Consider the following 17,511-nt stretch of genomic DNA (forward strand, 5'->3'; position numbering starts at 1 on the left):
TGACAATGAGTTACTTTGACAGAAAAAATGTCAACACTCGATGATTATCAGTGAAGTTCTGAGCGTGTCATTTCTAACTGATGCATGCGGATGTTGAACGAACAGATCAGATATAATATCTTATGAAAAGTGCATCACACGTGTGTATTGTGATATGACTGAGTTAGGATTCAGAAAATCGACATTTGAACTAACCTCTTGTTTTAGGAACACCTGCATTCACCTGTACGTCTGTGCGTCCTGATTGCGCTTCAGACCGCCGATCCTTTAATAGCTGGAAACTAGCAAAAATTAGTATGCGGACCCTTCAAAAGCGTTTTAACCACACAATTGAATACATAGAACAGTGGGCTTACCGTTTGCCATTTCAATCCTCCTTATTTGATAATTATAAGACTGATTTCTTGTTCCAGTGTTTTCTTACGCATAGGTAGCCTATTTCTGAGACCCGGCCTTCTTGTTCCTGTGTAATTACATCTTTAACCTGGCATTTCCCGTTTGTGTTAGCTTATGAGAACCAGGAACTGCTTATGTTTTTCACTGTATGCAATTCCAAGAAAATTTGCAATCAAAAATTTGACACTTGTCTACTTTAATTTCCTTCTCCTAACTAGAATTAACTAAACCAGTTTAAATTATTTCAATCCGTGCTTATTTGTGCATATGTGAAGCATGTGACCTCAAAACCTGTTCTATGAGTAAAAAGATACCTTTCCGAGCCGTTTCTGGCATGATTGGACTGTTATTAATGACTGAATGAACAACTGGAATATCAAAGTGAAACACATTATTCCTTTCACACTCCAACAGATCTTCATGCTTATTTTTGAAAGAATGAGAGAATTCTCTTTATTAAGTGTAAAATCATGAGTTCAGTATATATGAGCAGAAATGATTACACCCTGCATTTTGATACACATGCATATCAATGTAATTCATCCCCTCTCTCGTGGGATAGCGGCCTACAGTAAATAGAAGAAAAACGGTTTCCTCTGTAAAATCAAAGCTACAGCAATGGCATGGCAGAGAAGGCTGTGCAGGTAAACAGCTTTCCAAAACTAGTTCCAGCTTCTGAAACATAATCCCATGCTGCATAAAGCAGAACAACAAACAAAAAAGTCCTGATCTTAATCAGATTTTCAGTTTTAGATGAATTACAATATAACTTCATAATATCAAGTTTTGTGCACTGGTCATTTTTCAGATAGATGCTGATTATGGTAATAAAAAAAAAAATTCTGGGACGACTGAGTTGTGTGTGGACCTGACGTCTACATGCAGGATCCCTGGATAGTCAAGAAGCTGCAGGATAATAATAATAATTCAATAATTTATACTGTATTGATCCTCGTGAGGAAACCTGCTGTCTGACCCATCCATTTGTTCACACAGGAGTGTGTATAGTTGAAGCAGTGGGCTGCAGCCTTTAAAGACTGCAGTTTGGGGGTTAGGTGCTTGCTTGCCACAGCCATGAACACATATGCCCCATACTCACGAGTCAAACTTTTTATGCATACTCATCAAATGACACTCATTCTGACAAAGAGGACAAATTCAAAATGTATTTTTCAAAAACATATTCAGTTTATTCTTTCAGTCACTTGGAAACACCTTTCCTCTGCTCAGAAATAATATGTATCGATCATGTTGTGATGTACATTATCAAAACTGAAATTGAAAAAAAAAGATATAAAAAATAACTAAATCAAGACATCAGTCAGTGAAAGAAATGAATGTGCAGAGAATGGAACAATTTAAATATAATTAGTGTAACTGGTGGTTTCACAAAGCTCATGTTTATTTGACAAAATGAGTGATTGGAAATGGCTGTAGATCTAGCGTGCATAAAAATAATTTTAATCTGCTAGTATGCATTACTGAATGTACTAAAACCATCTTCATAGTGGCTAAAGGTACAGTTACATGCTCAGTACCATAGACTGTATAAATATGGACAACGTGTCCACACTTCCTTGCATTTTCCCGATTATACACTGTACTTATTTATTTATTTGTTTTCGTACTCTCACAGTCCTACGGACCGCTTCGTGGATGTCACATCCTGTGTCTATAGCATCTAATAACTAAGCAAGACGAAACTTCTCATGCATCTGCATTATATTAACAACCTAAAATGTCTGAAATCATCCTTAAAAAATTATTATTTGACATCTATTTATTGTTTTAGTTTGGCCCAAGTGCCATCCACTAACATGGTGGTGTGGAGCTTATGACCTATACTGTAGCCAGACACCAGAGGGAGCTCTAATTGCTTTGGCTTCACTTTTGACCTTCTGTGTCCATATTTATACAGTTAATAATAGACTGATGCTGTTTTTACAGATGAAGAATATATCCATGCCAAGGAAGAGAGCATTCAGAGCAATGAAACCAGCTCTGGCTGACTTGGAGAGGGCAAGTGGCCCTTTGACTGCAGCCTGACCAATACCTGGGATGTCTGAGGCAACCCTGGGCACATTACGTAATGCTTTTCCTTCCTGAGCCACCACTTTACCTGCAGCAGAGGCAGCATCAACAATGGAATCTACACTCTTTCCAATAGCACCAACCTTAACAGCAATCTTGCCTACTTCCACGGCCACATCTAACACACTTGCATCTAGTCTTGAGATTGTTTGTTTGGTCACCTCCTCCACACAATCTTGGAGACTCTGCACATCCTCCATGAAGCTCTGAAAGACTGCCCTGGCTTTTTTTGTTGTGTAGTATTAACTCCAACCTCTGTGGCAGTGGTGACTACACTGTTGACTCCACTGGTGATTCCCAGCCCTACACCAGCCATTGTCAGAGTTAAAGACACTCCTGCAGTGAAAGGAATTAACGCCAAACCAACAATTGACAGCACACCTCCAACTGCCCCCACTGAGCTGCCTGCCACACTGGAGATCTTTGCCCCCATATTCATCCTGTCTAACTGAACAGCAGTCTCCTCCAGCTCGTTCAGAGACTGCAGCATCCTGGGCTGTCGCTCATTAAACTTATCGATGAAGCCAGAACACGATACCTCTTGGAACAAGAACACCATTCTGAAGTTCTGGTCCTTCCTGAGAGAAGAAAAGAGGAAATGCAGTGTAATCAGTGATTAGAATTCATTCTGCAAGACACAAGAAGGTCGGCATGAATTTCTCCAGATAGTTGTTGAGACACTTTAACTATAGATGTCATATCATGGTGGCAGTAGAGGTGGTAGGTGGAGCTGAGGAGTAGTGGTTAGAAAAGCAGCGTTTGGACAGAAGGCTTGCACCCCTCCTCGACCCACATCCATGGCTGAGGTGCCCTGAGCAATCATCCTAACTTCTCCCTGGATGCTGCAGTATGTAGAAGTAAGGTTTGTAGACTGTGTAGAAAATATACCTCAGTAAAACTCACCTGATTTCATCAAGCTGATTGATGTGATCAAGCATCCTTTGCGAGTCATGTTCAGACAAATCCACATCGAGCTCTACCACAGTTTCTGTGGTCATCTTCAGACAAAGGCCACGAAAGCAGCTGTGAAAGACTTGTAGTTAGAATTTATTTTCTACAGAGTAAGGCGCTTACTGTGCAAAATGTGTGTATTATTTAAAACTCTACCTTTTCTCCAACTTCTCACAGATTCTCTTGGCTGTCTGTATGTATCTGTCCAGCTGATATGCCAGCACGTCCACATTCTGAAGTTTGGGTGTGAAGAAGACTTTTGCATCTCTTTTAAACTCCAGGAGGAGAGGGCAGACTAGTCGTGCAGCAGTGATGACAACCTCAACAAGATCAAGGCTGATCTCTTTGGGCAGGTGTAACACCTGGTTCTCCTTGAACACGTGTAGTGAGGTGACAGCCAGCTTCTCCACTGCATCCAGGAAGCAGTGGAGCTTCTCCAGACCTTCCAGAGTATCCTTCAACACTTCATCCAGCTCCTTTCCCAGCTCTGCACGCCTGCTGTCTGCAGTCACCTGTGCAAACCATATTCCTTTAAGGCTTTACCTTTGTCCTCTGACTGGGAAACATGACTGAAGTTCAGGCTGACTTTGTCAACCCTGTCTTTGATGTCCCTCATCATGTCTAACTCTGTGTCCCTCCTGAGCATCCATTTAGAGAACCCCTCACAGAATCCTCTCACTGTGTGGATGTCAGTGAGAGTATCTGTGGTGTAGCGGCACAAGGCCTCTTGGAGTTCCTTTCTGTAAGAGAGGGCATAATCCAGTTTCGAGATTTCAAAACAAATACAATACATATACAGTAAATACATGTATATATGACAGATGGAGCTTCTGTATGAAAGTGTCCTGGTGGAAAGTTACAGAGCAACATTAAATGCAGGACAGTCCTCATAACAAATGTTCCCAGAGAGACAGTCCACATTAAAAGTGGAAATTAAAACAGACATATTTTCACAGATACATTTGTAAACAAATAAAGCTCATAGTGAATCAAACATAAATAGACAATTAAATGGGAAAATAAAATAAAAAGAGGAATTAAACAGAAACAAAACAGAAGCAAATTACAAGAGAAATAAGCATTTATGTCACATTTTATAAATTAATTTATTCCTACATTTACTTTTAATAATAATTACTAGTATTGAGTCATTTACGCAATACTTTATTAACAAGTGATTATTGCAGCGTCTCCTACATTTGTTTGGTGTAAATACAAAACCTGCATTTATATGGTCTTGGCAGCAGATGTCGCCAAAACACAACGTTATCTTAAAGCTTAATTTCTTTTTGTCATCCTAAGGCAATATTTTACATACTGTTTGTGCACATTATTTGCAGGATTACAGAACATATTGTAAACTATGAGAGATTTTTTACAAAGATGACTAGTACAGTGATTGAATATTTAACAAAAACAAAGATCAGTTTGTTGCCAGTGGCATTATGTGACTACGGCTTATTGATGACGTGACTGAAGAAACCCTCTGAGTATGTGCTTCAGCTGCGAGTCATGACATCATCAAAAAGGTCCTGCTTCACAAACTTTCTTCTGAAGTTTGATTTTTGTAAAATGATGAATAATTTTACATTGTACATTTACTAGAGGTCATCGGGGGTTTGTCCATTTGAGATATTTGGTGGCAACCTGCCAATGGGGAAAAGACAATGTTTTTTCTTCCTCATTCAACACAAGGGCTAACTGTCAGTGAGTGATAGTGAGCAGATTTTCATACTGAGGCTTTTTTTGTGTTCTTTTAGGAAACTGCAGATTCTGCAGTCTCATTCAATCTGAATGAGCTGTGAATGTGATTTCACTAAAACATTGTAATAGCACATTGCCAGCTACAGTGCCTCTTTGTTCATAGAGCCTATAAACCTTTGCACTTCTGGTTAGATGATAATTATACTTCAGCAGCTCAGATGATTGTGAACAGTCAGTTTATTTTTATTTTAAGCAATTTTAAGTGCAAACTGCTGAACTGATAAGTAGCAGATATTTAGTGGGTTGCGGGTGGTATTGCTTATGTGCAATATATATTTATACTTAAATACTGTATATTCACCATATTTATTTCTGCAAATCTCCTCAGGACTGTGCACCTTATCTCTATGCTTATACTGTATATATTTCCATATATCTTTTTTTTTTTTTTTGCACTGTTATTGGTGACGGCTTTAATCTCATTGTACATGTGTATAGTGACAATAAAGGCATTCTATCTATTCTGTGTGAGAATATGTGTTCAGCCTAACCAGATGACGTTTTTATGAAGAGAATTTCTCAGAAAAATCCTGTAACATGCTTTTAATGTCAACATTAATATACAAATTTGCAGCTGTAACTGCACCTGCGTGTTGGACAAAAAAGTCTCACTGGCTAACAATTACTGGCTGTGAAGTGTGGAAGTAAAATAGCACCTCAGAATGATTATGATTATCAAGGTGAATAGTTATAGATAAGAACACAACACTTTATACTGTTCTCATTGCAAAAAGTGACACACATTCAAACTTTAGCTTGCTGGTGACATCATGCCCTCTTCTCGTGCAGTCTTTAGCTCCTTATTGAGGTTTCACCTTTACCTGCATTAATAAAATAAAAACTGAAAACTGATTGGAACTCAACTCGCTTAGAGAGAAAAAAAAACTGTCTTTAGTAGAGAACTTGGGTGGTGCATAGGTATAATTGGTTTAGTTTCCCTTTCTTCTCATCAGTAGGTGGAGACACATCCATTTCTGAAATTAGCTAGTTAAACATTAGTTAATGTTTTACAAAGCTGGCACAGATGGGAAAGACCCGGCTGGGTGGTACATAGTGTTGTACATATTTATTACTGGCATACTTTTGTGAACTGTGAACTGAAAGCATAATCTTTCCAACTTTGAGCGTAGACGTGAGTTTCGCTCAATCTGGAGGGAAATAAAGATGTTCACACCCGTTCAGGAAAGAAAAGAATTTTTTTTTTTTTACAACAGTTGTTAGCCGACGTGCAGTTTACAGCATCCAGCATGGCTGGTGCAGCAGAAAGAGAAGCCGCCTTCGGCACCGCAGAAGCAGCTGATCCACACAAACAGTTGAGTTATTTCCTAGTATATACAGTCAATGGTTATTCAAAAAAGCAGTACAGATCGTGGCGGAAAAAATGTGAAGGGCTGGGGATGGATGGGCAGTTCAGTCAGAGATTCTATAGAACTGCTGATGTAGCTGATGTCACCCTGCACCAGCAATCACAACACTGCCATATTGGCAGGAAAGCGCATTTTTCGAATTACTATTCAGTTGACAACTGCCAGCAACTAACTAACCTGTCCTTTTACCAGTTACATCTAAAATCGGTCGACAGCTGTTGTGACCCAGGATGCCAGAATAGTCGGGGACAAGCAAAGGGGAAATTGTTTTAAAGGATCCCCAAAGATCTCGCAAGAAGGCAGATGTGGATTACTGCAATAAAATGCGCAAGAAGAAGGCACGAGAAAACAGAGAGGTGGGATCCCTCAAGAAACGGGTTTCGCTTGCGTAGTAATCAAGCATTTTAAAAATTGCTGCTTTCTCAAATCGCAGCAGTTCTCCACTGTCTTATTACAAACTGTGATGGTTTGTTCTCTTTCCAGTTTATCAAGATTATTCTTTAACAGCATACTGCTTTAAACTTCTGACCCAAGCAAATATTGGTAAGTAAGATCTGAAAAGAAAAGAGGGATGGGGAGGATGAGGGTTGAGAACGGAGGCAAACAGAGAAGGATAAGGTTAAGAAACACCTTTTTAGGTAAGTGCAGGTAATAGACATGAGGAAAGGTGTTGTTTTTTGAGCTTTAGTTTAAAAAACTAATTTTTGATTCCAAAAGCAATGTGACAGTTAGGAAAGCTGTTGATGGCTGTCTGGGCCTATGAGGGCATCAAAGGGTTCTCAAAAGAACCTAAATTTGACGCCAAATGACCTGAGCTCGTTGGATCATGGCATCGTCATCTTGCAATGTGCCCGTACCATCAGGGAAGAAAAAATCCATTGATGGAATAACCTGGTCATTCAGTATATTCAGGTAGTCAGCTGACCTCATTCTTTGGGCACATAATGTTGCTGAACCTAGACCTGAGCAACTGCAGCAACCCCAGATCATAGCACTGCCCCCACAGGCTTGTACAGTAGGCACTAGGCATGATGGGTGCATCACTTCATCTACCTCTCTTCTTACCCTGATGCCCCCATCACTCTGGAACAGGGTAAATCTGGACTCATCAGACCACATGACCTTCTTCCATTGCTCCAGAGTCCAATCTTTATGCTCCCTAGCAAATTGAAGCCTTTTTTCCAGTTAGCCTCACTGATTAGTGGTTTTCTTAAGGCTACACAGCTGTTCAGTCCCAATCCCTTGAGTTCCCTTCACATTGTACGTGTGGAAATGCTCTTACTTTCACTATTAAACACAGGGGCGATTCTAGACCTAGAGCTTTGCTGGGGCACAGGCCCCCAACTCCCAATACATTAAAAAAAAAAATAAAAAAAAAATAAATTAAATGTGTGCGCAATATGAAATAAATGGCTAGCCTACGGGTACAAGCTTCAAAATCATTATTGTCACTGTCATACTGTAGGCCAGGGATTCCCAAAGTGTGGTGCGCGCACCCCTGGGGGTGCGTGAACTGCCTCTAGGGGGTGCGCGAGATGAAAAATGCAATGGCGGAGAAGAAGTTATCTTCTTCTACGCACCGTATATGCGCAACTAACAGAGCCAGCTGCGCTGCACTTGAAAATCGTCAGATGGATCCTCATTTTTATATCTGTTCCTGAGCCTATGCTCTTTGTTATTTATGTTGTGGGTCTTGTGTAACTTTATTACAATTTAGTTAAAATTACTGGCGTTCTAATTCTGAGCGGCTAACGGCCGGTGATGCTAAAAACAACTAGCGACATACATTAAACAGTAAAGTAAGTAAAGTTGTAACAATTAAATTCACATGGAAATAGCGACACAGGGGTGAAACCAAACGACAATGATGGGCAGTTTATCCGGAACTCACCTGTAAGACAGGTGGAAAGAAATAGCGCTCAGACACGTAGACGTCACATCCCGAAGTTGTTTCTGAAGTGAGTGCGGGACCCCAATCACAGCCAAAGTCGCGTGAATAAATTACCATATTAAGTAGCCATGTGTTCATTGTGTATGGAGTGAATAAAGCAGCAATGAGTTGCCACATTAGGTACATACCGGTATGTGTAAATTCTGTAAATTATGCCATGTAGACATAAAACCCTAAAGTGATTTTTTTTTTACTAGTGAAATTTATACTGGGGCACTACAGACCAATACTGGGGCACGTGCCCCAGTGAAATCTGTCTGATGACGCCACTGATTAAACATAGCCCTGAGATCTACTGTTGTTTTTCTTTGATTTGATTTCACCAAACGTTCAAGTGATTACAGATCACGATCAATCAGGATTTTTTTCTGACCACATTTCTTCCTCAAAGACAATGGTTCTCCACTATCCTTCCAGTTTTTAATAATGCGTTGGACAGTTCTTAACCCAATTTTAGTAGTTTCTTCAATCTCCTTAGATGTTTTCTCTGCTTGATGCATGCCAATGATTTGACCTTCCTCAAACAGACTAACATCTTTTGCACAACCATAGGATGCGTGTTTTGACATGGTTGTTTAAGAAATGAGAAGCTACTCATTGCATCAGTTGGGATTAAATATCTTGTTGCCAGCTGAAAGATAATCACTCATGTAGTAATTATCCAATAGGAGGCTCATACCTATTTGCTTAGTTGAATCCAGATGGCCAGGCAGTGTATATATTCATTCAGTAGCTACCTGTGTTTGATTTTGCCCCGGGACAATTAGAGCAGCTGCTCCACAGCTGTATAACTGCTGAGCAAAGACAGAGCCCATTCTTTTGCTCTTTTGCTGATATTCCCAGACCCTGACGCCACACTTTTACCCATCCAGCATTAGAGGAGCAAGATTATAATGTTTTTAGATTCCTGTTCCATTCCTGTCCATTTAGCTGCTTAATGCTTGTAATGGAAAATTACATTTTTATTTTTTATTTCTCTTATATATGCTGTATGTATTTTCTTATGTGACTTCTTAGTCCTCATGAGTTCCTAAGTCAGTTCACTAAGTCAGTTCACTGAAAGTTTATCTTAAAGTGGACAACTGAACAGAACTTCATAGGAGCAAACTGCTGACATTTCCTGTTCTGCATTCTAAGCATGCCATGCACTAACCGTTTCCTAACCTTCTCGCTTCATTTTTTGTGCAAAAACCGTTGGTGCTGACTTTATCAACCCTGTCTTTGATGTTCCTCATCATGTCTAACTCTGTGTCCCTCCTGAGCATCCAGCCTACCTAATTTATACTGTATTGATCCCCGAGGGGAAATTATGTACCTACTGTTTGACCCACCCATTCGTTCACATAGTAGTGTGTAGTCATTCATGTTCAATATATCACTTGAGGCAATTGATGAAGATCAGAAATTGCTTTTCTTCAAAACCAATTAACACCCACAGAGATCATAATGACTCCACATCTGGTTACACTCCTGTCGTGAAGCACATGAAAAAGGGAAAACAAAAGGAGCCTCCAGACTAGGAGGCAGAGGGCATGAGGCTGCTTTGTTCATCACAGACTTCGTATTTTTCTTTTTCTTTTGAATTTACCACTTCCTTTGTAACTTAAACCTGCAGTTCAACTTTGAGGATGTTTGTATTTGTGTTCTTTTGAAACATCACCAATAACTGTTACAGCTGAAAATACGCATCTAGCTCATTGTGGACTTCAGGAAGGAGAGAAAAAGCACGCTTAACCCCACTCACATCAATGGAATGGCAGTCGAGCAGGTCTCTAGCTTCAAGTGCCTGGTGACCCACATCTCAGTGGACCTGTCCTGGACCACCAACACCTCCAGCCTGGTCAAGAAAGCTCACCAGTGACCCTTCCTCCTGAGGACACTGAAGAAGAACCATCTGTCTTCAGCCACCCTGGTGAACTTTTACCACTGCGTGATTGAGAGCATCCTAACCAACTGTGTCACAGTCTGGTGTGGGAGCTACACTGTCGCGGAGCGCAAACACCTCCAGCGTGTAGAGAAAACTGCCCAGCGCATCACAGGAACTCCACTCCTTGCCATTGAGGACGTCTAGAAAAAGTGCTGTTTGCGTCAAGCTCGCAGCATTCTGAAGGACTCCTCCCACCTGGCACATTGACTATTTTCAGATTCAGAAGCCTCCAGACAAGGACCAGCAGACTGAGGATGATTCGTACTCATCAAATGACACTCATTCTGACAAAGAGGACAAATTTTCAAAAACGAATTCAGTTTATTCTTTCAGTTAGTGAACACGAAGTGATCTGTACAAAGAATTTCACTTATACACAAAATGAGTCGTAAAGTGAGTTACATTTTCATGCTGACTTTGGAAACACATTTCCTCTGCTCAGGAATAGTGTGTAGATCATGTTGTGATGTACATTATCAAAACTGAAATTGAAAAAAAAAAAGTTTATTTGACAAAATGAGTGATTGGAAATGGTTGAGTAGATCTAGCGTGCATAAAAATAATTTTAATCTGCTAGTATGCATTACCGAATGTACTTAAACCTTCTTCATAGTGGCTAAAGGTACAGTTACATGCTCAGTACCATAGACTGTATAAATATGGACAACGTGTCCCCACTTCCTTGCATTTTCCCGGGGATACGGGCGGCACCATCTTGCAAGTTTGGAGCCAGAGTCTGCACAGTACGGTCCGAGTGTGGAGCCATCAGGGGCCGCGATACGACCCGACCACACTTCCACCAGACTCACCAGCTACAAATAAATATTAGATTATACACTGTATTTATTTATTTATTTATTTTTTTGTACTCTCACAGTCCTACAGACCGCTTCATGGATGTCACATCCTGGTTCTATAGCATCTACTAAGTAAGTAAAACGAAAAACTTCTCATGCATCAGCATTATATGAACAACCTAAAATGTCTGAAATCATCCTTAAAAAATAATTATTTGACTTCTATTTATTGTTTTAGTTTGGCCCAAGTCCCATCCACTAACATGGAGGTGTGGAGCTTATGACCTATACTGCAGCTAGACATCAGAGGGAGCTTTACTTGCTTTGGCTTCACTTTTGACCTTCTGTGTCCATATTTATACAGTTAATGATACCAGCTGTTACATCAGCTCTCTTTGATTTTTGTTTCTACGTGATCAGATTCAATGAGTTTCCTATCTCCATCTCCTGATAAAATGGTGTCTCCAGGACAGCTTTCTTTTTCTCTGATGTTGGCAGGCCTTTGTTCAAACAATCATGGATCATCTTCCATGAGTCCATCTCAGAGCTCCAAAGTGCAGCTCTGGCTCTGATGAACTGTGAGACTTCAGCCTCACTGCCTTTGGCCAGACTGATGCTGTCTCTACAGATGAAGAATATATCCATGCCAAGGAAGAGAGCATTCAGAGCAATGAAACCACCTCTGGCTGACTTGGAGAGGGCAAGTGGCCCTTTGGCTGCAGCCTGACCAATATCTGGGATGTCTGAGGCAACCCTGGGCACATTACGTAATGCTTTTCCTTCCTGAGCTACCACTTTACCTGCACTGGAAACGAGTTCTTCACTTTTTAGCAGCTTAGCAGCAGAAGCAGCATCAACAATGGAATCTACACTCTTTCCAATAGCACCAACCTTAACAGCAATCTTGCCTACTTCCATGGCCACATCTAACATACTTGGGTCTAGTCTTGAGATTGTTTGGTTAATCACCTCCTCCACACAATCTTGGAGACTCTGCACATCCTCCATGAAGCTCTCAAAGACCTCCCTGGCTTTCTTTTGTTGTGTAGCATTAACTCCAACCTCTGTAGCAGTGGTGACTAAACTGTTGACTCCACTGGTGATTCCCAGCCCTACACCAGCCATTGTCAGAGTTAAAGACACCCCTGCAGTGAAAGGAATTAATGCCAAACCAACAATTGACAGCACACCTCCAACTGCCCCCACTGAGCTGCCTGCCACACTGGAGATCTTTGCCCCCATATTCATCCTGTCTAACTGAATAGCAGTCTCCTCCAGCTCGTTCAGAAACTGCAGCATCCTGGGCTGTCGCTCATTAAACTTATCGATGAAGCCAGAACACGATACCTCTTGGAACAAGAACACCATTCTGAAGTTCTGGTCCTTCCTGAGAGAAGAAAAGAGGAAAAGTAGTGTTATCAGTGATTAGAATTCATTTGGCAAGAGACAAGAAGGTCGGCATGAATCATCAGGTAATTGTTGAGACATTCTAAACTACAGATGTCATATCATGGTGGCAGTAGGACATAAGGCTCACACCCCTCCTCCACCCACATCCATAGCTGAGCAAGCATCCAAACTGCTCCCTGGATGCTGCAGTTTGTAGAAGTAAGGTTTATAGACTGTGTAGAAAATATACCTCAGTAAAACTCACCTGATTTCATCAAGCTGATTGATGTGATCAAGCATCCTTTGTGAGTCACATTCAGATAAATCCACATCGAGCTCTACCACAGTTTCTGTGGTCATCTTCAGACAAAAGCCACTAAAGCAGCTGTGAAAGACTTGTAGTTATAATTTATTTTCTACAGAGTAAGGTGCTTACTGTGCAAAATGTGTGTATTATATAAAACTCAATCTACCTTTTCTCCAACTTCTCACAGATTCTGTTGGCTGTCTGTATGTATCTGTCCAGCTGATATGCCAACACGTCCACATTCTGAAGTTTGGGTGTGAAGAAGACTTTTGCATCTCTTTTAAACTCCAGGAGGAGAGGGCAGACTAGTTGTGCAGCAGTGATGACAACCTCAACAAGATCAAGGCTGATCTCTTTGGGCAGGTGTAACACCTGGTTCTCCTTGAACACGTGTAGTGAGGTGACAGCCAGCTTCTCCACTGCATCCAGGAAGCAGTGGAGCTTCTCCAGACCTTCCAGAGTATCCTTCAACACTTCATCCAGCTCCTTTCCCAGCTCTGCACGTCTGCTGTCTGCAGTCACCTGTGTGACCTTGTTCTTCATATATTCCTTTAAGGCTTTACCTTTGTTCTCTGACTGGGAAACATGACTGAAGTTCAGACTGACTTTATCAGCCCTGTCTTTGATGTCCCTCATCATGTCTAACTCTGTGTCCCTCCTGAGCATCCATTTAGAGAACCCCTCACAGAATCCTCTCACTGTGTGGATGTCAGTGAGAGTATCTGTGGTGTAGCGGCACAAGGTCTCTTGGAGTTCCTTTCTGTAAGAGAGAGCCAGTTGTGAGATTTCAAAACAAATACAATACATATACAGTAAATACTTGGATATATGATAGATGAAGCTTCTATATTTTTTCGGTGGAAAGTTACAGAGCAACATTAAAACTAGGGATGTCTTTGAAAACAAAGTTTATTTTAGTTTTTTGTCATATATTATGTATATACATTGCTGCTGCAACCGTGAAATTTCCCAATTTTTGATTAATAAGGCATCTATCCATCTCTCTACCTGGGATGCGACAACAAATGTTTCTGGAGAGACAGTTCACATTAAAAGCAGAAATTACAACAGAAATATTTTCACAGATACATTTGTAAAAAATTAGGTGTTTAACGGTCCAAACAAGTCACGGTTCGGTACGTACCTCAGTGTGGGGGTCACGGTTTGGTACCGTTCGGTACAACAGAAAAAAAGCAACAACAACTATATGTAAGACTAGCCGATAATTTATTTTGAACAGACTCCAATTGACTGAAAAAAAATAAAAACCTAAAAAAATAAAAGTAAAAATATACATATCGGGGTGATGCCGTCTTGAGTTAGCATGTTTGATGTGTTTCTAGCTACTACCGGTCCACCACTTGTGTGCCATCGCCGTTATGTTGCACCAGGAAACCAAGTGTTCCCACAGACCCACACTGCTGATTTAAATGAAGCCGGCAGCTCTTCCATCCTCACACTCTCTATTACTTTTCTTCTTCGTCTGTTTTGCTTCTTCTGTAGGCTAATGACGTTTGCTGGCAGCTTATAGGCCCATTACCGTCACCTGGACAAGTGAAGACTAGAATTTTTCTTTTTTTTTTAATAGGCTACTCACTCAGACATATTCGCATATGACTGCTTGCACCGAACCATGACGCCCTTACCGTGACACCGCGAGAGGAATACAAATACCTTTACACCCCTAAAGCAAATAAAGTGTACAGTGAGTCAAACACAAATTACACAGACAATTAAATGGGAAAATAAAATAAAAAGACGAATTAAACAGAAACAATACAGAAGCAAATTGCAAGAGAAAGCATCTATGTCCCATTTTATAAATTATTTCATTCCTACATTTACTTTTAATAATAATTACTAGTATTGAGTCATCTGCACATTTCTTTATTTACTGTTGATTTTTGCAGTGTGTCTCCTCCATATGTTTGGTTTAAATACAAAATCTGCATTGTCTTGCCAGCAGATATCGCCAAAACACAATGTTATCTCAATGCTTCATATTGTAAACTATGGGAGATTTTTTTTAAAGAAGATGATTAGTACAGTGACTGAATATTCAACAAAAGTAAAGGTTTTTGCAAGTGGCATTATGTTGCTACGGCTTATTGATGACATGACAGAAGAAACCCATGACATGATCAAAAGGTTAGAATAAAGGTCATGCTTCACAAACTTTTCCCTGTAGTTTGCTTTTTGTAAAATGATGAATCATTTTACATTGTTTGGGTCACATACATTAAAGTTAGATTCTCATACTGAGGCTTTTTTTTTTGTCTTCTTTTCGCGAACTGCAGATTCTGCAATTCTGAATGACCTGGGAGTGTGATTACACTAAAACATTATAATAGCACATTGCCAGCTGCAGTGCCACAGCTCTTCATTCTGGATTTGCATAGATCCTGTAAACCTTTGCACTTAGATGATAATTAGATTTCACCAGCTCTGTAATGAATCTAAACTGAATCAAATGTAATCAAATTGTAAGCAGCCAGTTTATTTTTATTTAAATTAGTTTTAAATCCAAATTGTAGGTGCTATTGATATATGGGCTGAACTGCAAAAAAACAAAAAACTGTTGTTTATTATTGTAATGTGCCAGTGTCTAGTTGCCTTCCTGTTCATTTACCTGTTGAACAGGTTAGAAATCATAGGACCATTGTCTGACACTGCCAGCACTGCAGCACATTTTACATATTGTTCGGGCACAGTTATTTGCAGAATTACAGAAAATATAGTAAACTATAAAATATTTTTTTTTTCTACAAAGATGATTAGTATAGTCATTGAGTATTTAACAGAGGCAGATCAATTTGTTGCCAGTGACATTATGTCACTACGGCTTATTGATGATGTGACAGAAGAAACACTTCAAGTATGCGCTTCAACTGTGTCATGATCAAAAAGTAAGAAAAAAGGTCTTGCTTCACAAACTTTTCTCTGAAGTTTGCTCTTTGTAAAATGATGAATAATTTACATTGTTTGGATCACATACATTAAAGTTACTAGAAGTCATCAGGGGTTTGTCCATTGGAGATATTTGATGGCAACCTGCCAATGGGGAAAAGAAAATGTTTTTTCTACCTCATTCAACACAATGGCTAGCTGTCAGTGAGTGATAGTGAGCAGATTCTCATACTGAGGCTTTTTTGTAACCTTTTCCTAAACTGCAGATTCTCAATGCAATGTGAATGAGCTGTGAGTGTGATTACACTAAAACAGCACATTGCCAATTACAGTGCCAGCGCTCTTCTTTCTGGATTTGCATAGATCCTGTAAACCTTTGCACTTCTGGTTAGATGATAGTTATATTTCAGCAGCTCATTAATGAACCTAAACTGAATCAGAGGATTGTGAGCAGTCAGTTTATTTTTCATTTGATGAGCTGAACCGCTGAACAGCAAAAAACAGTTTGTTATTGTAATGTGCCAATGTCTAGTTGCCCTCCTGTTCATTTACCAGTTGAACAGGTTAGACATCACTGCTGGAAGTAAACCATGTGAGAATTTGTGTTCAGCCTAACCAGACGACGTTTTCATGAAGAGAATCTCTTATAAAAATCTTATAACATGCTTTTAATGTCAACATTAATATACAAGTTAACAATCACTGGCTGTGAAGTGTGGAAGTAAAATAGCACCTCAGAATGATTATGATTATCAAGGTGAATAGTTGTAGGCTAATAACAAGAACACAATACTTTATACTTTTCTCATTGCAGAAAGTGACACACATTCAAACTTTACCTTGCTGGAGACATCATGCCTTCCTCTCGTGCAGTCTTTAGCTCCTTATTAAGGTTTCACCTTTACCTGCATTAATATGTTACGTGTGGCTGTTCTTGCCTTCTCCTCCTGGTCACTCCTCCCTTGGCCTGCTGAGTACTTGAATATCATTTGTGCTCAGGTCGGGGAGGAGACTATATAAGGAGGCGAGAGGAGCGGTGTCTGGGCTCTCTTTTATCTCTCTCTCACCCTCTTGTCTGGTGCACGTCGCGGCAACGCCAGGCTCCAGGTTGTGTTTTTAACCACATATTTCTTTGTCCTTAAGCAGGTGGTTTATTTCTGTTCTTATGAAGTGCTAGAACTTTGTAGGCTTTATTATTTTAGTTTGGGTTGTAGGTGACCAGTAGTCCTGTTTTCGTTTTTTGTTCATTTTGTTTAGGTTTAGTTTCTTTAAGTAATTTACTTAGTGGAATGAGGTTGGGCTGGCCCTGTTCAACATTCCTCTTTTGTTCTTTTTGGCTGGCACCTTTTTAGTTCTTTGAGTTTTTTTTTTTTGTTTGTTTGTTTGTTTTCTCCCCTGCTCTTGCTTTCATTTTAAAATAAAGCACACTTTTTCTTGAACCTCCAACTGTGGTCTGGCATCCCTGTTGTATGTTATGTGTCTAGTGAGCTGTTTTAGAATAGAGACCGTAACAAATAAAATAAAAACTGAAAACTGACTGGACTAAAACCTTGCTTCGTAGAGAACTTGGGTGGCTCTCAGGCATGATTGGTTTAGTTTCCCTTTCCCCTCATCAGTTGGTAGCGACACACCCATTTCTGAAGTTAACTAGTTCAAGGCTAGCT

At 40.1% G+C, this 17,511-nt stretch overlaps 1 protein-coding gene across 2 annotated transcripts; it reads right to left on the bottom strand.

Moving 5' to 3' along the window:
* Window positions 1–10,761: 10,761 nt before the first annotated feature.
* Window positions 10,762–16,999, bottom strand: apol (apolipoprotein L). Of its 2 annotated transcripts, XM_084570677.1 has the most exons (4): window positions 16,687–16,999; window positions 13,107–13,700; window positions 12,899–13,018; window positions 10,762–12,631 (listed from the first exon to the last, which is right to left on the bottom strand). In XM_084570677.1, exons 1-4 carry the CDS (start codon window positions 16,701–16,703, stop codon window positions 11,653–11,655), a joined length of 1,710 nt encoding a protein of 569 aa, XP_084426803.1. In that variant the 5' UTR covers window positions 16,704–16,999; the 3' UTR covers window positions 10,762–11,652. The 2 variants fall into 2 exon arrangements, with proteins under 2 accessions (XP_084426803.1, XP_084426802.1); XM_084570676.1 differs by lacking the exon at window positions 16,687–16,999 and having other exon boundaries at window positions 13,107–13,980.
* Between the last annotated feature and the right edge of the window lie 512 nt (window positions 17,000–17,511).

Source organism: Chelon labrosus (assembly GCF_963514085.1).
Source record: "Chelon labrosus genome assembly, chromosome: 21".
Classification (NCBI taxonomy): domain Eukaryota; kingdom Metazoa; phylum Chordata; class Actinopteri; order Mugiliformes; family Mugilidae; genus Chelon; species Chelon labrosus.